Below are 26,013 nucleotides of genomic sequence, written 5' to 3'. Positions count from 1 at the left end.
AACGGGCAGACAAAAGGGGACGGCAGATAACCATGGCATCAGCTGGTCTGCAGTTCTTTGCTTTTATGCTGGCTTTGTTTGGTGCTTTTGGAGCCATCGCAGCCACCTTGCTACCAAACTGGAAGGTGAACGCAGATGTTGGTTCAAATATCATAACAGCTATAACACAGATGCAAGGACTTTGGATGGACTGCACGTGGTACAGCACCGGGATGTTTAGCTGCACCCTGAAATACTCCATTCTCTCGCTGCCCATCTACATCCAGGCTGCACGGACCACCATGGTACTGTCTTGCATCCTGTCAGCTTTTGGCATCTGCATCACTACAGTTGGAATGAAATGCACAAAACTGGGAGGGGACACTGACAGCAAAAGTCACACTTGCTTTGCTGGAGGAGTCTGCTTCGTTCTTGCGGGAATCTTTGGATTAGTACCGACATCGTGGTACACAAGAGAAATCATTTCAAATTTTCTGGACCAGACCGTTCCAGAAAGCAGTAAACACGAACCGGGAGGAGCGGTTTATATAGGATTCATTTCAGCAGGGTTTCTGCTTATCGCAGGTGTGATCTTCTGTACCTCCTGTTTCAAAAAGCAGCAAGGAGCATGGATTTACCCTCCAAAGCAGCAGCATTTCCCATCCACACAGCAGGAGAACAATGCAGGTTACAACTTGAAGGACTACGTGTAAATATAGTTGTTTCTATCCATTGAGGCTTTTTTTTTTTTTTTGTGCTAAGTGTAGTTTGAGTACTTTAAAGAATGTATAACACTTAAATTTTCTTACATCTGGGCTGCAGTTATATTTACGCAAGGTATTTTGGTTTTAGTGAGATCAGCAGAAAGAATGAGGTAGGAAACAATGCTTGTCTCCTGCAAAAGTACTTTTCGGTAGATTTTTCAAACCATTCTTTTCAACTTTCCAAGTAACATTTGCTGAATAGAAAGGAATTATTTCAACATAAGCAACAGTACAATTAATGTAATAGTGGCTTTTTACAGCCAAGATGCTTAAAAACAATCTATTTATCAAATCAGGCTATCAGTAACATAGAATGCTTAATAGAGTATTTTACTTTTTCTCTTTATCTATGATGCAAGGAAAAAGAAAAAAAACACAACACAACACAAAAAACACCTCTCTGTCCAAGAAGCCCAACTGAATGGCCTTTAAGCAACAGGCACATTTGCCTTTCATTATCAGTTCCAAATTGTCTTGGTAACTAGATTTCCTAAAAGGAACAAAAACAACCAACCATGCAAACAAACCAAAAACAAAAAACAAAGCAAGAAAAAGAACAACAACAAAACACACACACAAAGACCTGTACCCCCGCACCTTAGCTGCATTGTTTATTTGCATATCAGGATGAAGAATCAGCAGTACTATTCAGATGGTGCCAAAAACGTGTCTCCCGCCTCAAACTGCCACCTGCTGTGGGTTTCCTTTATTATTGTTACAGAAATGCCTATTGGGCATTCTCCAATTGCTACTAATCTATCACTACATAATGAACGTTAGATTCGAGGAGCCGTACAACAGAAATGTAACCAAGACTATGAAAACATCTGTAAACTGTAGCGCGCAGGACGCAAACCATTTATCTATGCACATGAAAAATCTGGAAGCCTCCTGGCTTACACTTGCTCAAATTAACTTTTACCAGCTCAAACACTACAGCTGCCATCTATTGTCTTGAACATTTCTAGCCTTCTAGAAGAATTTCACAGGTGCTTTTAATAATTCCACTAAGGCCCACACCCAGGTATTCCATTACTGTAAAATGTAATATACAATGGTGATAAAGAAACTGCTTCTTCGTTTAAATGTATTTCGTTAACCCCCTTATTTTGAATAATAATCATAGATCCTTTAACCTTTTCTTTCAACACGCAGATTTTATTTCTTATTGCTCACTGGCAGAGGATGTCCTATCGAAATGCTTCCCCAAATGAAAATCAAATTGATGTTAACTTGCTAGCACAGGTAAGGGGCCATGATGCAGGCCTCTACATTTAGGAATATGATAATTCCGGACAAGTCTTTCCATAAATCCAACTGATATGTATTCTGCGTACCTATATACAACTTTCACTTCCCATGTTATTAGCCTGAAATTCATAAGAACAGTATAAATTATACTGTTATCTATTATAACAGTGTAATGTTATATATATAACATTATATACAGAGTTAATTTATCAGAAAAAGTAAAAACTTCTGTTACAGCATTTTAGAAAGTGAAACGCTTTATACATCTAGTAATGTAAAGAGTTTTTGTTCTACTGCCCATATTCTCTGAACGGAACTTCATCTTGCTTTTATTACTACTGCTACATGGCCATTTTGAGCTTGCTATCTATTCATCAAGGAGCTCATTTTGCACTATTCCTAACGTTGTCATCAGCAGTTTGCTAGTATTGTGGAGAATGAGCTACGAGCAAAAAGCCATTTTTTCTTTGCTTAAGACACAACGTTGTGCAGCACTGTTCCATGAACCAGAAGCCTATTACGTTTCAACTTTCATAGGTATTGTTAAAAAAATATTCATTCATTGAGCAAATGAGGTAAACAACTCATTCCCACAAACCATGCTTCTCCACCTTTAGCAAGGGGCCTGACATGACACTATGCTGTGATTATTGCTAATACATGGGAATTAAAACAAACATTTATAAAACAAGAATCTAAGATGTTTTTAGAGGAGGACATATGAAAAATACAATAATTGCATACTACAAGTGAAATGAAGTATTCTTAAGACATATAAGCAGCAAGTTTTTAGTTCTAAAAACTTTACTCAGAAGTACCTGAACATCTTTGTATGCCTATGAAATAAAAATCAAGCACTGAGCTGCATCATTCACAATACACTGCAAGGGCTTTCCAGGAATGTAAAGGTTCTATCACCAACAGTAACACCTCAAACTATGTCAGTCTACTGCTAAGGGAAACGGGGACAATACAGAAGATCAGTCTACAACAGGAGTTTGAAAGAAACAAAATACAGATGTCCTGGGACCATCTGAAAAGCTTATACTTTCTGTTTTTGCATTATAATCAATATTTGCTTTAAATCAAAGAAATATATTAATACATGCTTGCCTTTAGTGGTACTCCCTTTTTATAGGATTTGCTTATACTGAGATGTTTGTCACCCCTCCGTGAGCTTTCTCTCTCTCTCAGTCAGCTAAAGCCTTTTCAATACAGGAAAATGGGACTATCAGTTAGAGCTTCCCAGTTCTGAGATACAGATGGCAGGAGCTTTTTCACTACATCTCTACTATGTTCTCAAATCACGGCCACCTTTGAGAAACAACCACCACAAAATTGGAATTTGGGCCTTATTGAACACTATTTCACACAGGTGGAATCCTGAAAGTATTTTTGAAAAAAATCAGCTAGGAGACAGCAAAACCAACCAACCAACAAAATGCAAAAACAAAAAAAATAAAAGGTCTTCTGCATGATCATTTTTCTTTACAACAGACTGCTGTCACAAATAATAATTTAATGTTTGGTCAGTTACTTGCTCAAAAAAAACAACTAAAGGAATTTTTAATTATAATCAAAATATGCACAAAAAAAACCACTGCAAAATTCACTGTGGTAAGAGAGAGGGAATGGGCTTAAAAAGGTTCTCAAGACAGAAGCCTGAGGAATAAAAAAACCAAGAGAGAGACCGTGATAAAGGGAAAGGATGATTTATTGAAGAGGTGAGCCAACCATTTCAAGAAGATCTTTCAGAAGCAGAAAGTAGATTTCCATGTGCTCTTAGGCAAACAGACCCCACTCAGTGTATCAGGCACATATTTTTACAAAAAGAAAAAACAGATAGATCCACGTCCAAAATCTAGTTCAAATTTATCATTCTTGATTCCTGTAATCCTAATGGCTATTAATAAAAAACTGGCAGTAAATACGAGGATAGCAAAGCCACTGTTCTCCTCTCAAGAGCAGATAGGAGAGAAATCAGATGGTTACTTTTTTAAACAGGGAGTAGGATGTAGGTGACTAAGTGGAATACCGAATGGGAGGGTGTTAAATATACTGAAGATAAGCAGGGTGAAATGTAGATTATAGATGTGGTAAAATTAGAGATCTTTGACATAAGAAAAGCTTTTATTTATCAGGGTCTTTCAGAGGACCCACCAAATTTTCCAGGCACAGTTCTCAAACTGTTCATAACTGCAACCTGTAAAATAGCTGGCTTTCCAAATATGCTCCAATCCTAGCAGATTATCCTATCGCTAAATTTGTATCTCCCTCTCCAGAAACACCCATAGAAGTACAGTGATCTTACAGATAAGACTTGAAGGTCAAAGCCAAGTTCTGAGGAACCAAAAACCAAAAAAGTATCTTCCTGAACCACGTACGCTTCACTTACAGGTGTAGCACACCACTCTACTTAGTAGTACAGAGATGCTGAACTGAAGATCAGATATATTACCTGTCTGAAAAATTAACAATAAAAAACACAAAAAACCAGACTTACCTCTGGTTTTGGAACAAAGGCTTGACCTGGTATTACGAAACGGTTTTCAACAGTGCAGAGATGCTGAGACATGATGGACAGTCTGCTACGCTGCTTGCCTCCTGTATTAGCTGTAAGCCTCTATTGAAGAATCAAAATATACAAATCAGTGAAACTGAATTGACCAAGTAGTCAATTACATTAAAGCTTGATTATCAGCATAATCAAAGACAAAGACATATGAAAAAAGAAAATTAATTCTTGTGAACTCACATCAGAGTTTATGCCCAGTTCATCTAGGATTCTCTTCTCCGATGTAATAGCTTTTCATTAAGATATCATGGTAATTTACAACCTCAGTCCTTCAATCAAATGCACATGAAAAGGAGCTCCTTGAACTTCTGCAGAACTTAATGAACGTTCAAATAATTTTGTATGGGCACAAAAGAATACTATAATGCTGACTGCAGAATTCAAATTGACCACCACGGGCTGATGGTATTCTCACATACTTTCCTTTGACTCTTTCTGAATCGAGTATTTTTCTTTCTTCTCCAAAACCGAAGCTCCATAAACTCAAAATCAGATACCAAACAAAATTTATTCACTATAAACTGGCATATGTTTACTATATATGCAAATAAGTTCAATCTACTTTACTAAGCTTAGATACCTTACAATACGAGCATTTAATACCTAAAATTGAAATTAGCATTTTTCTGGTTTTCTCAAGGGATTTCTTACACAGAGAATCACAAAGTCACCCAGAGATTGGAGGTTTTCTACGTTTTCATGTTCTTTCGGTTTTGCTAGCACAAACAATTATTAAACACAAAAAGCCCCAGTAAAACAATTCTCAAATGCTAGAAAACATTACAGAAACTACATAGATACAAAATTTTGAAGATTCCTGTTCTTATTTATCATTAATAAAAAAAAAAAAAAAAAAGTCAATTTGTGTATCTGGTAACATCTGTACATTATGTAGCTTCATGTGACATCGAGGTGCTCGAGCGAGTCCAGAGAAGGGCAACGAAGCTGGTGAGGGGTCTGGAGAACAAGTCTTACGAGGAGCGGCTGAGGGAGCTGGGGTTGTTTAGCCTGGAGAAGAGGAAGCTCAGGGGAGACCTTATCGCACTCTAGAGGTACCTTAAAGGAGGCTGTAGAGAGGTGGGGGTTGGTCTATTCTCCCATGTACTTGGTGACAGGACGAGGGGGAATGGGCTAAAGTTGCGCCAGGGGAGGTTTAGGTTGGATATTATTAGGAAGAACTTCTTTACTGAAAGGGTTGTTAGGCATTGGAATGGGCTGCCCAGGGAAGTGGTTGAGTCGCCATCCCTGGAGGTCTTTAAGAGACGTTTAGATGTAGTCCTTAGTGATACGGTTTAGTGGAGGTCTTGTTAGTGTTAGGACAGAGGTTGGACTCTGTGATCTTGGAGGTCTCTTCCAACCTAGATGATTCTGTGATTCTGTGAAATTCATACTCGTGAAATCATGCCACTTTTATTAAAATTGTGTCTGAAAAATAAATTATACACATTGCTGAAGATTTTTTTTCTTTTTTTCAACAAGTCTCATAGCAGTTCAAGCATAGAACCAATAAAATCCTTTTCAGCGACTTCTCAGAAAGAAAGCTCAATGATTCTGTTTGCCTACATCAGCATTTAAAACTACCTTCAATATTGCTTCAGAGGAAACCTATTACATATATACATATACGTGCCATAGTTGCTATTCTTTTTTAAAAAAACAACACCACATTAAAGTCTAACAATGCAATCAGATATGCACTTCCTTTACTTCTGCAATGGAAATGAAATGGACAGCACTTGTAATCCTTACAGTGCCAACTCAAACAAGCTACTCTTACTTCCCATGAAAACAGCAAGCCTCAGGCTGTTAGTGCCTACCTCTCAGCTACAGAAGGGGATAACTTGGCAATACCCAAGCCTGGGCAGTAACATCTTAAATCACTTCAATTACATCTGCAGGAACATACCTGAGTATGGCACTTCTCAGTGAACCCAAAAATGCTGAGAACATACTTTTGTAACTTAAATAAGGTAGTGGCCTTTTTTTCATCTTAAAGCTCAAAATTTTCTTTGGTCCTACCTTTAAAATGTGGATAGCATCTGAAACTGCACTAAGTCAACCATACTAGAGGTTTAGCTAGCTAAGTAACATTTTTTGTACCTACTATTAAAATTTCATCAAGGCATGAATCAAAACAAGGATTCTGAAACCTAATCTGAAATACAGCCTAGGTGGTACTTGACATCTCTTTAAGGGTGCTCACTACCAACTCCTCTCAAGGTACCTCAGGGATGATTTATTTTTTTCCCCAGTAAGCTATCCAATACAACTGTGCTTTTCACAAGCACGTATTAAAACCTCATTATCAATGAATCTGCAAAATCCATCACAGGAATTAACGTACGTGAAGAATTAAGATTGGCAAAGCTGGCCACATGAAGGAATTTTAAACACATCCTTGTATACAAGCCTCTTTCTGTTATTTTTTTTAGGAATATATTTATATTCGACTTATAAGAATTATGAAAACACGATAATTTTTCTTGTTTGCTGTTCAAAAAACTGAACAATTTCCCACTTGATTAGTGCCTTTTTTCTAGTGTTCTAAATAGTCAGCAGTGTTAGACTCAAATTAAGTATTCTGCTCTTCTAACGTGCCTATCTTCTAAATGCCTAACATCTTATCACCCAGCCTGGCAGCCCTCAGATGGCACTGGCAGAGCAGTTCAGATGAATTGCACTCTGTGCTCAGTTTTACTTAATATTAGAGACTAACAAATATCTTCCATTTAAACTGAAATGAGACTCATGTTAATGGTCAGGAAGTATCCAGCCCAGGTGCCAAATTTGAGGTGAAGTACTGAATAACCTGTGGCAAAGTAAAAAATCTTTTCCTCAAAATAAGGATCAATTTTACAAAAATAAACTATAGAGGCAAAATGATTTGACTGACACCTACAAATGTTATTTTAATGCTGGGAATATCTGGCCTTATCCTCCTTAATGGGCCTCAGAATTCAGTGTATAACAACATAACTACTGCTTCTCATCAACAATTTAATCAAATCATATCAAACACAGAGTTCAGTAGTAATAGGCCTATACTGACATAATTCATGACAATGTAGCTGTGTTAGAAGAAAATGGGAAAGCAGGAAATTAACACCAGCAAGGAATGAAAAGATATTTTAACCTGTTATAATAGCAGAACCTAGCTTGACTGCAAATTAACATGGCACGCTCCTTTCTTTTCTTACTGTTAACTTCAAGTTATCCTAATTGATTACGAAGCACATGGGTCCATTCCATCACAGCAGGCCACCCTTCCACCGAATGCATGGTATATGCACCAAGACTTTCTTTAGTATTTAGGCTCTTAACTTAGAAGGGACCAGTGAGGACACCAAGCTGCTAAGAAATTTTCCTTTCAGGAATGTAAATCCATAGATATATAAAATATTAGTAGAAAATTAAAGACCTAATTTATTATCTGCGTTAAACTATTCTGTATTTGTTGGTACTAAATATGCCTGTAGTTGCCAGATCACAATGGCTAAGCTACTTCAGAAGATCACAAAAAAAAAAAAAGGCACAGGTTTTGATTACCATTCCTCCTAATCAGAAGACCAAGTAGTCTCTCCCAAAGGAGTATTAATTATGTCAAACTAATTATGGAAACACAAACCATGAACTATGAAAAATTTTGTCTTCAGTGGAAGCTCTCTGCTTGAATAAGCACAAGAACAAGAATCAGGAGGTCCCAGAATGTAAAGTCAACAACAATTAACACTGATTCATTGCACAACCTTGAACATATCACTCAATTTCCTAGTGTTTTTAACTTCACTTTCTAAACACAAAGAACTTAAGAGTGCATGGTATTTTGCATCTCATTTGAGCTATGCTGAGTGCAGAAGCACTATAATCTACATGTCACCAGTGGTGTATGCAGCTGGTTACAGCTATATAAAGCACAAAGTCCATTTATGCTCTCAGCACTAGGCCACTTTTTCCACTGCTTTTACAAATCGTTGTCTTTTACTCATCATCACTTTGCATTTTGTATCAGTCTGTGAGCCATATCTTGCAATGAGGTATAATCTCAGACGACGTGAACTTCTACAAAATGGAACCGTGTTTTTTAATGCCAGAAACCACATAAGCTTAGAACTGAATTAAGAACCCCATCTCATTTCGTAACAAATGTTTGTCCCTGGTGTTCTCTAGAGCCACCTACTGGAACAACTTCAGTACTCACCTTGAAGCTCGATTTCAGGGCTAGGTTAATGACAGCACAGTATGGTTTTCTGTGACCCCAAATGACAGCAGACACTTGCATATATAATTACTATTAATTTACATACAGCAAAACACAGTAAAATTTTCTTTTTAGAATTTTAATTGTAATGATAATTAAAACAACACACACACTTAGGTTGCATAGAGAAAACCTGTTATTACTAACTAATTAGATGGAAATTCAGTCTTCAGACTGATGTGCATTTCCTTTTTTTTTCATATATATTTTTTAAAACATCAAATTGGATTCAGATAAGAGGCATGCTACTTTCATAATTATAACACAAAAAGTCTCCAGCCTCTATTTATGGTATGTTTTATGCAATGGCAACAGAAAGAAACCGTTAAGTCTGAAGGCATTATGGACTAAAGTCATCCTAATATTAATTTACTTAGTGTTAATAATTCTGCTATCAAGTCTTGTTCAAAAAAAAAAAATCCACAAAGTCAGTTTCCATGGTCTCAACAAAATGCTCCCTGTGTTTTCAGTGTTTAATCTCAACTGGAAATAATGCTAAAACCTTCCAAACCTGCAATTCCTTATTTCCCTCCCTGTGTACTTCTTGAGATGATTGAAAGGTAAAGAAAAACAGACTGATGAAATGGTGCATGAACGACTGTGATAGTTAAGGACAGAAGAGTGCTGTGGAATCTATTCAGGTTGAAGAAATCAGACTGAAAAAAAAAAACCAACGAACAAAACACACATTAAGTACCTTAAGAAAATATAACCATCTATAAGAAATCATAAAAAAAAAAGTGCTGTGAAAGGATCAGAGCAGATGATTATCTCAGTGTTAAAAAACTGAACTAATATCTTCTCTTTTTAGAGGCAACTACGATTGTTTTTGAACTTTTAAACAAAATGTTGTATGTCAACCAAGTTTTGTTAAATTTATCATCTTTAAAATATTGGGAAAATGGTAACATCTTACCTCTGCGACTTCCTTCTGAAAAGTCAGTGTCATCTGTGTCCTGCCATAAATAAAAGGCCCATTCTTTTTGGAAACATTTTCAAGCCATTTGATGATTAGAGGAGTTGAAACACTGAAGGGTAGATTCCCAATGATATGAATATTTGGTGGCTCTGTTAACATTTGATGGGAAAAACAAAACAATAAACAACTTGCAAAATGTTTGGGATAAGACTTTGCCATGAAAGACTACTTCAGAAAGATATGTGCCTATCAATCTAGACTTAAGTATGAAAACAATTTTTATTGTGCCACATCAAAATTATGCCTTTGCATTTATGCTTGTCTTATACTGACAAAACAGCATTACTGTTCATGGTAATAAGCTAGAAAAAAAAAGTGGTTAGGTCTGGTTTTCATTTACATTAGAATAAATCAGTACCTTTCAGCTGATTTTCAGCTGCTCGTTAGATTTCAGCTGAGATACTCCAGAACAGCAGAAATACAGACAACGGTTCAATGATTTTTAACTACAACTATCAGGTACAGAGTAAATAGCCACACTCATCATTCTGTCCAACACATTACTCCAAGACACATTTTACTGAGTCTTCATTACCCCCAAAACAATCACTTAGCTCAAAACGAAGAGAGCTCTCCTTTTGTATAGAGCCCTATGAAATCAAAAGGTCTTCTAACAAGCACAAGGCTTAGCACAGCTCCTTAGCCGTATGAAGTTATAAGTATCATTCAATTATGTACTGCATCAGTGTATGTGTTATACCACACAAAGCAGGCACTTCATTAGTAAGGATCCTCACCTCTAAGCAGGAGAGCAGTAGAGGTGGACAAAATAATGCGTTGCAGTTTCTTAGATATTACAGCACTTAATGAGACGACAGTATTAAATTCAGCTGGTACTGAGGCATACTTTACTTATTATGCACTTTCTAAGCTGTGATATTCCTAGGATATTTGTGATTTTTCCTCAAATACCAGAGATGGGATTTCTTTCTGAAATCCACCAGACTTTCAGATGTTCATATGGCAACAATATAATATATATATACATAAAATATAAAAGTATATCTTACCTGTAATTAGTCAGCTCCAAAAATCAGAATAACTTATATGTATGTAGAAGAAACGTTAATTTTTAAAAACTGCACACCTTCACATATGCATTTGGTCATAGTTTTGTGAACCCTTTGCAAATATGCAAGGCATTTTTTAAGGTGAAGATAATGTGGCATAGTCTTCTATGTCTTAAGTTAGAAAGCAGTTTACTGTTCTTCAGGCACTGCAGACAGTGACTCTACATTAAATTAAGAGATTTGGAAAAGGAGCCTGGGAGGTCACTTCCAATTTATCTAAATACTGTTACACTGGAATTAAGGTTTGTTTCTTGGAACGACCGAGTCCTCGCAAGCACAGCTCGTTTCTGCAGATTACTCCCCAAACTGTCGTTTGGAAGGTGAAATCAAGCCCTATGAGAATTTCAGATCTAAAAATATGTAAATAAATAAATAAATCTCTGATTGAATTCTACATTTGTCAAAGATATATATTTGAAGCTAAAGCAATGATAAGAAAATCCTAAAAGCTTCTAGGAAAGCTATAGAAGGATCTTTAGTGGAATGACAACAGTGGTTGCTTCTGTCTTGTTCCAGAAGAGGAAGAAGCTAGGAAGCAAGTATACTATTCAATTTGCTTTTATACTTTCCAAGACTTACTAGCATACAGTCAGAACACCCTAAGGCAAATAACTGCAAAGCAGTTATTTTAAGCAGCAGTAATGCTGATTAAAGTGAGTATCAAACAAATTCTTCTCAGTCTTAAAACAGGATGACAATTTTCTAACTGTTTCTTTCTAGAAAGTAAGTTAGCTGCTCTCTATCCTTACCTTCAATATGTATTTGAAGAGAGCAACTCAAGCACTGAGTGAACTCCAGCTATATCTCCAAACTTAAGAGTAAGTTGGAAGCCTTAAACATAAAACAAACCAAGCCCAAATACTAACCGTCCTCCCAGTTGTTTTTTAAGTGCTTTGGAAAAGCCTTCTCCATCTTAAATGTCAGAATATCTCCATGAACAATGCGCACTTTTCCTGGAGCTGCTTCAGACAGCATCTGTTTGTAAGCAAGCAAGTAGGATCTACAGTGAGTATTAACCACACTGATTTCCAGCAACAGCCACAGTAGGAATTAAACCCCTGCTATATATTTATCTTCAATATACAGAAAAAAAACAACAGTAACAGTTCAAACTGAGCACACTGTTTACAAGTATTTATCTTCAAAAAGTGAACACTAACGAAAGAAGTTCAATGCATGCCTAAAAGCTTATTATTCTCTGCTGCAGAATTCCTAGTAGAGGATTTAAACCTAAAAAGGCTGACAAAATTCTCTTCAACAAGGATGATTAACAAGCCCCAGGCCACTAATAGAACCCCACCTAATTTAAGTGATAAAGCAAGCAGCAGAGTTTGAAAAGTTGTTGGACCTATTACCTATGCAAACAAGGCTCATAATGTTTATACTGTCTGCCCCAGTAGGGTCTACATAGGGTCTATTATTTTAGGTACATGTGATACAAGGCTGTAGGAACATTCAGCCGTTTTTTCCTTTTCCATAAAAAAGGTTGTCTTAATATTCCTGGGAGTAGTCTGAACTCAAACCATTAGAAATCAAGGAGTTTTCCAAAACAACAAGCTGTATGAATACCTAGCAGTAGAGGAAATCTCAACCCTTTGTAAGACATCTCACAATCTACCCTGTTCTCTATCCCATCTTTCCATACCATTTTTGCAGATTACCTGGTACTTAAACGGTGAAATGCCAACTTAGATGGAGTTTGATGACCAATTCTTTCATTTCTGGTGTCAATTTACACAATAAAATTTAGTTACATTTTTTAGTGCCATATTTTCTCTTACAGTATGATACTATGAACAAACAGAATAACTCAAAAGCAAAGTCAATTTTTACACAAAGATAATGTTTGGGGATATTTACCATTCCTAAGTCAGAATAATGAAAAATGGCTTAAAGAGCAAGTCTGCTTTTGCGCAGAAATCCAAATCCATAAACGGTTAAGTGCTATTGGCTTAGCTGATGAAATAAACTGCTCATCATTGTTAGTTCCATCTTCAGGCTAAATCCTGCTAATGGGCTCAGGGGCACAAACGGGTTTCACAGGTCTCTGAGCCAAAGGAAAGTGCTGCTTTCATACCGTTCATGAAAATGTTTTCATGAAAATTTTTGGAGTAAAACGTTTTTTTTTTTTTTAACTTCAAAATAGCTAAATTCTGTGTAGAGTACTAAAAATGCTTAACTAAAAACTAAGTGTTCCTACAGGTTTTAAGTGCAATTATTTTCAACTAGAAAAATAAATCTAACCTCAACTCCAAACCACTTAATGGGTTTTTCAGCATTACATTAGCAATTATATTGCATACATATTCACTAATCTGCCATGATTTGTCAAATCTTTCTTTGAATCTGTCATAAACATGATGAAAGGCAACATAAGATCAATAAACTTAGAAAACAGTACATGAGAAAACAGACAGCTGCCTACGCAATAACGGATTATTAACATATGTTCTATCTTTTTTTAACAATAGCTTCCATGTAGAAAGGATTTTTTTTATTATTATTATTTTTAGAATCACAACATCATTGAGAACGCTTTTCACAGCAGAAAATCACGGTCGTATACTTCTAATTTGAAATAAAGTCTGAGGAAACTCACTTAAACTTTCTCCGTTTAAAAGCCAATGTGTGCAGCTAACATGGTTCCAGGAGCTCTTGTGCACCAAGCACATGAGCCAAGTGATTTTCCATTATACAGACCCTCTTGTTCTTCACACGCAAGTGAAAAGGCATAAGGAAAACAAAGGGTACAGTTCAAAAAACTGAAATGGTCTTTCTGGAAGAATTCTATATTCAAGCCACTCTGGCTGAGAGCACCTTTTCTCTCCCGGCAAATCTTTCCAGCCTAACAACTATTAGGGCACATGGCATAGGGTGAGACAGAACTGACGGACTGTCAACTTGTGCAAACTGTTACTCTGTACACATATGTTCTTCCTGTATTTCCATTTTGCAGTAAAGAGGACCCCAATTTCAGCTTTGTAATAGAGATCACTGCCTGAAAAACAGGTGATGAAAAATGCTGTATGCTTTACATCAGTGATTTTATACATATTGAAAAAGATATTTTTATGTAAAAGTCTCCAATTTATATTTTTAATCTCTGACTTATTTTGTTACTCAAATCACAAACCTTTTATGACATTCAAATTTTGAGACAGCTTTTAAGAGCAAACTAGAAAAAAGGAGGTAATATAACCCACACTGTCACAAACAAAAGAATCATTCCATAGTGCATCATCTTATTTGAAGGGGAAAAAAAAGAAACAAAACCTAATTTAACACTAATGGATGCAATATATTTCTTGTCCATTCACATTCACAGGTGCTGAGTTTTAGTGTCTTTATATTTGACAACTTCATTCAGACATATTTATGTCTACTGTGAAGAGGTGGCTAACGAAAAATAATGACTACTGTTAACTCACTTGAGCAGTAACTATGATTACCTATCAAAGGTTATAGATCCTGAAAAGCACACTTTCATTCAGAGGAATCTGTTCCAGCAGCTGCATTTTGGAATACCAGAAAAAATGTCTAAGTACATAAAAAAATCTGTTAAGTCAGTATCATTTAACCTCAAATTCTTTCCAATCCCAAAAAAGTTCTTGAAATCTAAACTAAAAATGCAGATTTGCCACCATTCAAGAAAAGCGAAAACATGACGTGTTCATACTTCGTATGGTATATGTGGTATTCTGTAAATTACCAACAGTTAAATCAACAAAGACATAGTTACATGCATATTCAGGTTTCAGCATAGGAGCCATTTTGTTGATATTTTAAATTATTAATGTCCTACAAAGAGATGGTAGCCGTTCTCAAGTGAGCTAGCTACTTTTTTTCACCGCTGATTTTTAGAAAACTCATATTAAACTGCAATATAAGGAAAGCTATTCAAATTGCTATGATTTGATGTTTCAGAAGCATAAGAAAACAGCCAAATATGATGAGGTTTTAGCCACTGTTTTTCTTGCTAGGTCTATATAGTCAAATTCTATAAACTTGAAATTTTAATAGCAATACAAGTAGACAGTATTTCAGAAGTACCACAATGAGTTGTGAACTTATATCAGTTTCAAAGACAAGAGCAAAAATTTCTTTTTTTTTTTTTTTGACACTTTGAACCTTTCTACCTTCTTAAACTGTTCTTATTCAACGTTATGCATACATTTACACAAATCATTCTACAGTTGATACCTGCAATCCTGGAATGAATCGAGGATCTTTTTCAACTAAAAGGAGCTGTTCAACATCAGCATTGAGAATAGACCTGGTAATTCCTCCTGGCCCAGGGCCCACTTCGCAAACATGAGCGTTTTTCAGCTTGCCAGCTTGTCTCACTATCTTGTCTGCAAGACATATAGAAAATACCAAGCCTTTATTCTCCAAAGGATCCAGCTCACTAAGATAAATTCATTGTTTATTGTTAAAGAGCAAGCATGCTTATCTCAGAGTAGACACAAACAGTGACACATCCCACATAAATGATCACATGCCTGCTAGACTGCACAGAATTCAGATTTGTTTCATGCTAAAAGATACACTCAACTGTTTTTTAAAAAGGCTATTTTCAGTTTACTCTCTTTACAATGTAGCTTATTGCAGAATCAAATCAAAAGAGAATATTATTTTTCATCTGTAAATCAACAGTAGTATTACTCTTCCTCTAAGTAAGCACTTCTGTTCATCAACCTTAAGTCTCAACTACTTGTATTTACAAAGCTGTTTCACTACAGAACACCTATTTCAAGGGCATTTAAGAAGCAAAAAGGATACAGTAAAGTTCTAATAAGACTACAGTATGTAGAGAAGGAGAAGCTGGAGTGAAGTTAGAGTTGGAATACAGGTAACTGGTAATTATAAAAAGACAGGCAGTTAAATGATAAGGAAAGGACATTTCCTTCCTGTACCAAATGGAAGGATACAACATGAAAACTGATTACAGACTGGAAAGAAAACATATTAATGATAGAAAGATGACTAGATTAAGGATTAAAAATGTAGCTAATGAAAAAAAGACACTCTTAGGAAGCAAGGAGTGGAATAATAAGGGATATTATGCTGCACACTCTATAAGCCTCCTAAATATGCAATAAAAACAAGAGATATCTGAAAATGTGCCTACCTATAAGGTACTCCTAAACCCACACAGACATTTGTATTCCAGGGTAAGAGTCTGGTTATTCATGATGGGGAACTGAATTTTATGTTCACATCTTCAATCTTTATCACTTGATTCACAATGAATAATCAAATCATCGAATACATGAAGCTGCACTGCATTTATTACTGCAAAACCCAGCCACCACTAGGACAGTAAAGAAACCCTCTATGAATTGAACATTGCCATCTTTGTCACCCACTACTGAGATGAAGCTACAGAAAACTGAATTGTTCAGAACAACATAACTGGTTTAAAAAGCTACATTTCTGACAGATAAGACAACTGACCTTTTAAAACACACAGTTACTACACTTTTTATGATACATAGTAACCTGAAAATATCCTTCATTTTTGAATCAAACTTATAAACTGAATTTATTTGCAACTTATCAAAGCTTGACAATACTTTGATAATACTTGATAGTACTTATCAAACGATAGTAACTCAACAGAAACAGTACTAGTGAGGCTTTGAGTTTTGCATTTGAATTGATAACTCATATTTCATATAGGAATATGCTTTCTACCTAAAAATTATTCTATAATTTACTCTATAAAGAAAGACATTTTCTATAAATTTACAAGTAAAATAAACTAGTCTAAGCTAAACCTACTTTTAAAAGTAATCTTCTGATTGTCATAAACTTGACAGATGTCATCATGCAAACATCATCTCCTTAGCTAGGACCTGGATCCTGAGGAAACCCATGATATTATGTTTTGTAGTAGCTAAAATCTGTAAGCATTTAACCTGTCAATCGCAAATCCAGCAGAAAGTTCTGGGAAAGCTGTTTCTGTGCTTGAAGACGGAAGAGCTTAATAATCTCGCCAACAGTTGGCAGAGGAGGCAGGTTGAAGGCAGCCACCTTCCCCCGAACAGCCATAGGGCAGCGCTCCTGCTCCTTCCCCCCAGGCAGAAACCAAAAAGCTGACTTTAGTACCTGCAATAAATTAAAATACGTCAATATTAAAAGCCTGGCAGAGTTTACAAGTTGAGACTCGATTTACATATTGTTATGCAGGTGCTGGATTTCAACCACCAGTACTTTGATAATTATATGTAGTGCTTATACCGAGGACGTGTATGTGGGATTTGGGCACCAGCCTCATTTTGTGGGTTTGACAAGCCATTAAGCAAAACAAAACCTCTCAGAATTTTTAGTTACTGTTTTTTTACACAAAATAAAAATTCAGCCCTCAAGGTGAGGCCGCCCCAGCCCCTCCCCTCCCCAAGGGGCGGGGCTCCATCAGACCCCGCCCCCTAAGCCCCCCAGGGCGCCCCCCACTGCGCATGCGCGGTCGCCGCCAGCGTGGCGGAGGCGGAAGGAGCGCGGGGAGGTGTTGTGCGCCGAACCGCAGTGCAGCCGCAAGCGGCTTTTCTCCCTCCGCCGTGGCGGAAAGGAAACCCCCGAGCAACAGCCAGGCGGCGCCGCCGGCCCTTACGGTGTCGCGCGGGAGCTGCCCCGGAACAGGAAGCTTCTCTCCTCCCCCTCTTCCTTCTCTTCCGCCTCCCGAACGCGCATGTGCTGCCTCGCTCCCGTTAGCCGTGGCGCTCAGGGAGAAGCGGGGCTGCGCATGCGCCATGTGCGGAGGGGACCAGCGGCGGCGGCGGCTGTTGCGTGTGCGCATGCGCGGGGGCGGGGCAGAGCCCGAGCCCGAGCCCGAGCCCGAGCCCGAGCCCGTCTGATGGTTGTTCATACGTTCTTTGGGCGTTTTTCGCTTGTGCTTCATCTACCTTGAACAATTGTTGGGTTTAAAAGTTCTTTAGCTTTTATAATGTGCTTGATTATTAAAGCAGTGTACATAAATCACAGAATGGTTTGGGTTGGAAGGGACCTCAAAGCCCACCCAGTCCCAATCCCCTGCCATGGGCAGGGACACCTCCCACCAGACCAGGATGCCCAAGGCCCCATCCAGCCTGGCCTTGAGCACCTCCAGGGATGGGGCATCCACAGCTTCTCTGGGCAGCCTGTACCAGGGCCTCACCCTCCTCTGAGTGAAGAATTTCCTCTTAACATCTAATCTAAATCTCCCCTCTTTTAGTTTAAAGCCATTCCACCTCATCCTACGCTTACACCCCCTGACAAAGAGTCCCTCCTCAGCTTTCCAGTAGGCTCTCTTTAGGCACGGGAAGGCTGCTGTAAGGTCTCCCTGGAGCATTCTCTTCAGGCTGAACAACCCCAACTCCCTCAGCCTGTCTTCACAGGAGAGGTGCTCCAGCCCCTTGATCACCCTTGTGGCCCTTCTCTGGACTCACTCCAACAAGTAATTACTGTTGCTCCAACAGGTAATTGCTTCAAATATGTTTCCGGAAAACTAAGCAGTTACTAAAAAACCACAATTAATCACGGATATTGTTAGATAGATGTAAGAAAATGGAGACATTAAAGGAGTACCAAAAAGTAATCCCTCGCTCAGTGTAAATAATGGGCATAATTTAAAATAGCATTATACATTAGACATAGCTTCTGCCATCAACAGCATGTTCTACTTAAGAATCATCTAAGTTTGAAAAGACATTAAAGATCACCAAGTCCAACCATCAACATCAGCTACTGAGTCCCATCACTAAACCATGTTCCTAAGCATCACATCCACACATCTCTTAAATACCTCCGGGAATGGGGACTCCACCATGTCCTTGGGCAGCCCATTCCAATGCTTAATCACCCTGTCTTTGAATAAATTATTCCTAAAGTCCAATCTAAACTTTCTCTGGCACAACTTGAAGACATTTCCTTGTGTCATATCATTTGTAAGCTCAGAAAAGAAACGGACACCTTCCTTGCTGCATACTCCTTTCAGGTAGTTGTACAGAGTCATTAAAAATGTAAGGAACATTGCAATTAGTCTTAAGAAAAGGATCTGGACAATAAATCATTGTTTATATACACTGGAATATTGGAATAAAATGTCATGGCAATCCTAATTGAAACACTGGAATTTTGAATTTGTGAGGTATAAAGTATTTGCTTTTTTATGTTTTGGGGAATTTGAAGTCATTATAATTGAAATAATAAAATACAAGCTCCATCTGATGGTGGAAACATGGGATTTCAAATGGCATCAGTTAAGAAAAAAAGAATATAATGATGATTTTTCTACTTAAAATACAAAGAAATGTGAAATTTGAAGAAATATGGACTAGAGGAGCAACTGTAATAATGGCATGCAACAATACAGCTTCATCACCAGCTGAGGCATCCAGGCTATTTTACCTCTAAAGTAAAAAGTTTAGTAGCTTTTCTCAGTACCTGAAAGATATTATATCAGACCATTCTTTTAATAATGCATATCATACTTGACTGTCACCTAGGCTGAGCACTTTCATCTTGCAACCTCAAGTCTACCGTATCTTTCTATACTAAAATTGTTCCATCATTGATAAAGTGCAGTCTCTTTCCTGATGAGTTGCACATACGGAGGTTTCCAGGTATTTTGTGTGGCCATAGCTCTTAACTGTAATAATAGCAAGATATGATAGCTTTGTATTTAAGTAACTTAAAGAAATGTAGCAATCTATGCTAATATTTTTATTTAGAGAAAAAATGGTAGAAAAGTCATTCGCTAAAATAATAATTACAGTGTATAGTGCATAGGTTTTTCAGACTCCTATAGATGCTGTAATGTTTTAATTTATGGGTTGAAGGGTCAAGGTGGTCCTTGAAACTAATGAATGGAAAGTGGATGATTTAACCCTTAACCCATCACATCATCTGATTGTTCCTAGTAGATGTCTCCAACTAAAAATCTCAGATATTATGCAAGGGGAAAGGTGAGCCTTCTGAGCATTCATCTATTCATTCTGCTTACTCCGGCCCTTTCATTCCTTTGCAAGCTATGGAAGGCCTGCAGGAAGAGCAGATTAGATAGACAGATACCAAGGAAAGGTAAAACAGGCATCTGAAGAAACTCACGTTCAAGTCCTGAGATCAGTTGTGCAGAGGCACTCTTAGGGGATCACTTGGATCACAATTCTTTATCTTGAGTGCAGCTTCCATTCATGTTCACTTGCCAGCATTGCAAGCATTGAAACCAAAGTTGCACTCATAATTGCAAAAAAGCAAGTGTACCAGTGAAAAGTTTTCATTGTAATTGTGGAATTTCATTGTTGATTTGAGGTATTATTTTTACAGACCTACTGTGTTCATTCATACATGTTAATTATGTACTGGTTCTGTGTTCAGGTTGCTACAACTTAAAAATAATTCCTGTGAAAGAAAGCATGATACCACTGGCCTAAAATGATTGTATTGTTTGGGGTTATTGTTACTGGTTTTGAATTATGGCATCTTGTTGTAGAAAATGGGCATCACACTGTATTCCCACAATGCCACACTCCATTTGAATTCTCAGAAAAAAACATCTATTTGGTAATTATTTTACATCAACTTAAGGTAAGTAGGATGAAAAATTATAAATGGACAGAGTCCATTGAAAAATGATATAAAAATGTGATACACAAAAGAGGTTAGACAGAGAAACTCTTATTTTCTACACCAGTTTTCAAGTGTTTTCATACCACAAAGCCTCTATTCTTCAGCTAGTTCTCATATACAATCTTTTCTATTGTTTGTTAAAATAAAATGTTTATTATTTCTATTACACTACCTCATAAGGATCCTAAATAGACTTTAGGAGCCCATTGCACCAGGCACTATACAAGCAACACAATGACTGTCTTCCCTCAGGAAAAGCTCTGCCACCACATAAAATGCTGAAGAAAATAAATTAGCAAATGGTAAAAAAGTTTTGGTAAGATAACAGAAGGGAGAAGTATATTTGCATATTCATAGTAATTTTAGATGCCATGGGCTGCAAAAAAAATAAAAAATAAAAAATTGCAAAACTGTCATGAAACATCTTACATATTAACTGTGTAGAGGATCCATAAAACAGTTTCTTGCTCTTTCTTGCTTTTTCAAGGGAAAGGAATTTAGAGCACCACTTTTGATAAATAGTCTGTTAAATGCAATAGTTGCATACAATGTGGAATACAACAGAATTACTACACCCATATCTTGCCCTAAAACAAAACAATTCAGTTATGGGGAAAATCTTCCTCCTTGTGACAGTGTACCACTGTGGGTTCATCAGGCCACAGTATGATCAAGAACAGTATTTTCCCTGCTACCACTTCAATAACATTGTACAGCAAAAAACTAAACTCTCAAGGAACAAAGACTTCCCATTAACAGAAAATCTGGCAGAAAATGCTGTCCAGACTGCTGAGTTCTTTCCTAACGTAACTCAGGAAATACAAAAATCCATGGCTTTCAGTATTGCCACAGCAGATGTCTAAAAATCATTATATTTACTTTAAAACATTTGAATTTCTTTTACTGCTTCTCCTTCTGATGTGCCATTTCTGAGCCATTTAATCTAGTCTGGTCACGTTGTCGAGGTCTGGCCATAGCCATCCATGCTAAAAAGTTTATTATTAGTTGACACTTTTGATTTCCACTTGATCATACCTTTTTAGGTTCTAGGACGTTTAGAAAGACTATCTTTAATGCAAATTACTGCAAAGCTTGTGGTAACATTTTAGGAATGCTAGGAATTACGATGAGCATTAAGACCATTCTCACCTATGTTATTTGTCAGCCTCTGTAGAACGGGGGAATTTCACACTGCACGTAGGGCCTGAAAACATAAAAATGGACTCAGCACTGTAAGCCACTGCTCCTTTGTCACCCATTTAGCATTTGGCAGCATTTTGAAATATTGGTGTTTTAGCAAGCTTGGTCTTGTTCAGGCTTCCCAACACCAAGTCACCTTTTTGGAGGTTTTTCCCATAAAGTTAACAGTTTGCATCTTAATTTGCCTCTCTGACAGAATATTTACAAATTTGATATTCCTTTAAAAAAATAAAATAAAAATGAAGTCGCAAAAGTTAAAGATGCAGAGTAAAAGCTTTCTCACTACTGGCAATAGTCCCCCCATAAAATTTCATTGAAAGTCCAGCATACCTATTAACTAAAAGAGATAATTTTTATACACTGTGTATCATGAGAAATGAATACAATATTACATGAACCTCTGAGAAGCACATGAAACTTGTAATATCACACACTCTAATTTAAAGTTAACAGTATTCATGGCCACACTGTGTTATCACCTATGCCTCCTGTGTAACGAACTGATGAAGTAGTGCAGAATTTATGTGTTCATTGCAAGGACAGATCACAAAACAGGCAATGTCCCTGGGCTTTTCTTTCCTGTTGCAGTCTTTCTTTGAAGTGTCCTGCAGGGCAGTTTTGACACATAAACGTACCTCATCTGGAGTCACTGTACAATGTGTTGAAGTAAGGTAAGGTTCTTGCACTCCTTCCTTTTCTGTGATCATACTAAGCAAGTCAGTCTCTGCCTGATCCCCCAGAAATAAGCATTACCCTGTCTAAGTGTGTAATACCTATGGCTGACTATTTTTGCTCTAAGAAAAAGTGATATTCTAACAGATTACAGAAAGGAAACCTTTTATCTTCAGTTCTCAACCTCATGTCTTTCAAGTAGCGAGGTGAGAGAGGACTCTGAGCTTGAACAGGAAAGCATTTCTGTCTTCAAAATGCTGGAAAGAGATTTATAAAATGCAGACAGAAACTTCAAGGCGTAAGTTTTTGGACCAAGCTCTCTGGCCACTGGGTGCCACTCTTGTTCCATGGTGAGTGAGCTGCACAGTCTAGCAAGGAACAAAAAGTTTACTGACTTCACTCTATGTCCTTATGTCGAGTCAGGCTGCTGGAATATGAAGGCCGTATATTCTCCTGAGCAGAAATAAAAAGCAGAAGGTCAATGATATAACCTTACAGTAAACAAGAAAGGAAGATTTAGCAAGCAAAGTCCAAGCTACAAAACCTGGAGGTTCAGGTTTACTAAATATGCCACATGGAAGGGTAGGTTGTTAATCACAGCGGCTCCGCTCTTTGGAAGCTCCTAAGCAGGTTAGGTCAGAATTTATGTGTTGCTTAGAAAAGGGTAAGAAGACTGATTCAAAAATCTGTTCTAAAAAGAAAGAATTACATTTAATGTTAGATTTTACATAATTTCTTTCCTGATAAAAAAAAATAAAAAAAAAAATTACAGTATTATACAACATGTACAATGAAATGTAGTGCCTCTGTTTGAACTTTGACTTGCTTGCATCATGAGGATGTTGTAGCTGCCCCTGCATTCTGACCACACATTTCTGAGGCAGCAAACAACCACCATTACTGTAGTGATGAGTGGTGGAGAATACAGCTAACTGGAATGACTTTACTGTTGGGACAAAGGGAAGTGCTGTACTGAAATTAAAAATCATCCACAAGAAGTTGCTCTCATAATCAACAGTGTGAATAGTCTCAAAATATATTGTGCTTGGACTTTTTACTGCTGTAAATTGTTACAGTTCTGTTAAAGCCATGGTGACTTTGCTGATTTTCACCAGATGGAAATACATTTTAATTCTTTTATGTCTTATTGGTTTGATTTGCTTTTAAACCAATATATTCTATTATTTTTAAAAACATAGCAGTGAATTGCTTACTTCTAGATACTTGCTGTCATACTGTAATCTGAAAATGGAGGTAGATAGGGTAAACTGATTTCTTTCTTTCTTTTCACTTCCAAAACTTGTTTGAAGTTAATTTGGAGTCACAGCCCCATTCAGGCTGCTAATGAATGTGTCTGTTCAGCCTTGTATATTAAATAGACACTATTCAATGTTGTGTTCAAAACTTAGAAGGGATTTTTTTGATATCGTAATTACACCCAGAGGCCCCCAGCAGAACCCCAGCATGTCAGACTGGGGTCTAGCACAGCAGAAGATATGAGCTCTGTCTGGAAAACCTTGCTGTCTATGTGTAAAAGAATAGAGGAAATGTGGATACTGACAGATGAAGAGAATAAGTTAGCAATTGTCAGTGTGGCAAGCTGTGGCCTCAGCAAGGCAGCATTTTTCTAATAGCATCACAGAAGAAGGATCTGAAGGGCACGATAAGGGATCTTTGTGGATGTTTACAGGGAAGGCAAAGGGGAGAAAACATCAAGGTGCTTCACTGAAACATGGGCTGCTCTCATGAACCAGATGGCCCCTCAACAATGAATAGGTTTTTGGGAAGCAGACTCAGAGAGCCTTGATAAGGGGTGAGTGAATGTGAGGATGCACAGCATATGTTGCAATATAAAAGGAGAGGATACAAAGAAAGGAGGGATCTTGCCAAAGTGAGAGGTAGATGATGAAGGATGAGTGATTTTTGCTGGTTATGACAAGTGATGCAAGAAAGCGTTTAAGAAGGCCGGAAATCAATACAAAATGCAGATACTATAAACTGATACAATTGGGAACTTTCAAAGATGCTTAAATTAACTATTTTCTGTAACTATTTCTTGATTGTCTTTGATAACCATCTTGCAAGGGGCTTTCTTACACTTACGCAGTGATTTCTAAGTCATACGCTTAGAAAGATAAGGTGCTCGTCTGGCCTCTATAAACACATCTGGCAACTTCTTAACTAGTCATGTAGCTTCCTATTTTGGATCTATGATAGGTTTTCTCTCAGGAGTTATTTAGGTCCTCTGCCAAGATACAACTTTGAATCCTTATGGTTAGTTTGGACAGCACAACTTTGAATTTTCCATAATTTCGGTTGATTATCATGGCCACATTCCCCTACTAAACAAATGATATTTTCAGCTTTCTGTCTCACCTTGGTATTTTGAATAATGGTTTAAATAAACAATTGCATTTGATGATCAAAGAGTTTTTTTCCAATCTGAATGAAAAAGATTCTATGATTCTAAATGAGACATAAGAATTACTGACAATTTGGTGTTGTTTTTCCAGCAGAAAGCAAAGTCCAACCACATTTTTGGCAAGTAACACTAAACACTGAATTATGTTATTATTGAGAATACTACATGACCTGTAGATTCTTTGCAAAGTATGCGACTCCATCCAACCTCCCCTTCAGACTGAGGGTATATTCACATTTTCATTTCTGGTCCCTTTTTTTTTTTTTTTTTTTTTTTTCCTGCAGGTTCTACATTTTCTAGTGCCCCTGTGTGTATAATTACAGAAAGGGAGAAAAGTCCATAGATCACCCTTTGACTTGTTAAATTCCAAACAAGAAATACAGCAACATCTTTACAGTATCACAAGATTGTTTAGATTAGAAGAGAGCTCTTGAGATAATTTTGTTCAACCCCCCTGTTCAAACAGGGTCAGCCAGAGCAGGATGCTCAGGACCATGTTGAGTCAGTTTTTAAATACATTCAAGGATGGAGACTCCAGATCCTCTCTGGGCAACTCTGCTAGTGTTTGACCACCCTCACAGTTAAAAAAGTTTTTTCTTGTGTTTAGATGGCAATATATGTGTTGTTTCAATTTGTGTCCATTGCCTCTTGTTCTGTCACTGGGCACCACTGGCTCTCTTGTCTTCATTCCCTTTCTTCAGATATTTATACACGCTGATAAGATCCCTCTGGGGCTTTTCTTCTGCAGGCTGAACAGTCCCAGCTTTCTCAGCCTGTCTTGTCGTGAAAGATGTTCGAGTCCCTTATAAATGGCTCTGTGGTCCTGTGTTGGACTCACTCCAGTAGCTCCATATCTTTACTGTGCTGGGTAGCCCAGCACAGCAGACTCAGCACTCCAGGTGTGTTTGAACAATGCTGAGCGGAAAGGAAGAATCACCTCCCTCAACCTGCTGGCAGTGCTTTCAGTAATGCAGCCTGGGGTGTTGTTGCTTTTGAATGACCTTGTCTGACTAGAAATCAAGATCTGGTGTTGGGAAGCCCTGATCCCTTCCTCATGTGCTATCTTTACTGGGACATTTACCTAAGATATTAGGAATCCTGGATGAGTTGGCATCCCCTTTGCCAGTCATCTGTAGAGTGACCTTAAAGCCTGGTGAGCTCTCTTGGAATTTTGCCTGCCCCAGAAACAAGTGGTTTTCAGGTCAACCTGCAGAGACTGTTTTTCTGGGGTACACCT

The 26,013-nt window shown here is 37.5% G+C and overlaps 2 protein-coding genes across 3 annotated transcripts in view; one reads left to right on the top strand and one right to left on the bottom strand.

The window, feature by feature from the left end:
• Nucleotides 1-17,627, bottom strand: part of TFB1M (transcription factor B1, mitochondrial) — a 28,394-nt gene extending 10,767 nt beyond the window's left edge. The window contains exons 1-7 of one of the 2 annotated variants that reach the window (XM_040551356.1): nucleotides 17,487-17,627; nucleotides 16,795-16,984; nucleotides 15,077-15,228; nucleotides 11,743-11,851; nucleotides 9,744-9,895; nucleotides 4,498-4,617; nucleotides 3,109-3,199 (exon numbers count right to left, since the gene is read on the bottom strand). In XM_040551356.1, coding sequence (XP_040407290.1) covers nucleotides 3,185-3,199; nucleotides 4,498-4,617; nucleotides 9,744-9,895; nucleotides 11,743-11,851; nucleotides 15,077-15,228; nucleotides 16,795-16,984; nucleotides 17,487-17,627 — 879 coding nt within the window. In that variant the 3' untranslated portion in view covers nucleotides 3,109-3,184. Of the gene's footprint in view, nucleotides 1-3,108; nucleotides 3,200-4,497; nucleotides 4,618-9,743; nucleotides 9,896-11,742; nucleotides 11,852-15,076; nucleotides 15,229-16,794; nucleotides 16,985-17,486 lie in introns of those variants that run through there. The other variant, XM_040551355.1, reaches the window with a different exon arrangement.
• On the top strand, nucleotides 33-692 carry CLDN20 (claudin 20). Its single transcript, XM_040551357.1, has one exon. It carries the CDS (start codon nucleotides 33-35, stop codon nucleotides 690-692), a length of 660 nt encoding a protein of 219 aa, XP_040407291.1.
• Nucleotides 17,628-26,013: the final 8,386 nt, after the last annotated feature.

Source organism: Cygnus olor, chromosome 3, assembly GCF_009769625.2.
Source record: "Cygnus olor isolate bCygOlo1 chromosome 3, bCygOlo1.pri.v2, whole genome shotgun sequence".
Taxonomy (NCBI): Eukaryota; Metazoa; Chordata; class Aves; order Anseriformes; family Anatidae; genus Cygnus; species Cygnus olor.
The sequence above is the reverse complement of the archived record's forward strand: the minus strand, read 5'-3'. Positions and strand labels throughout refer to the sequence as shown.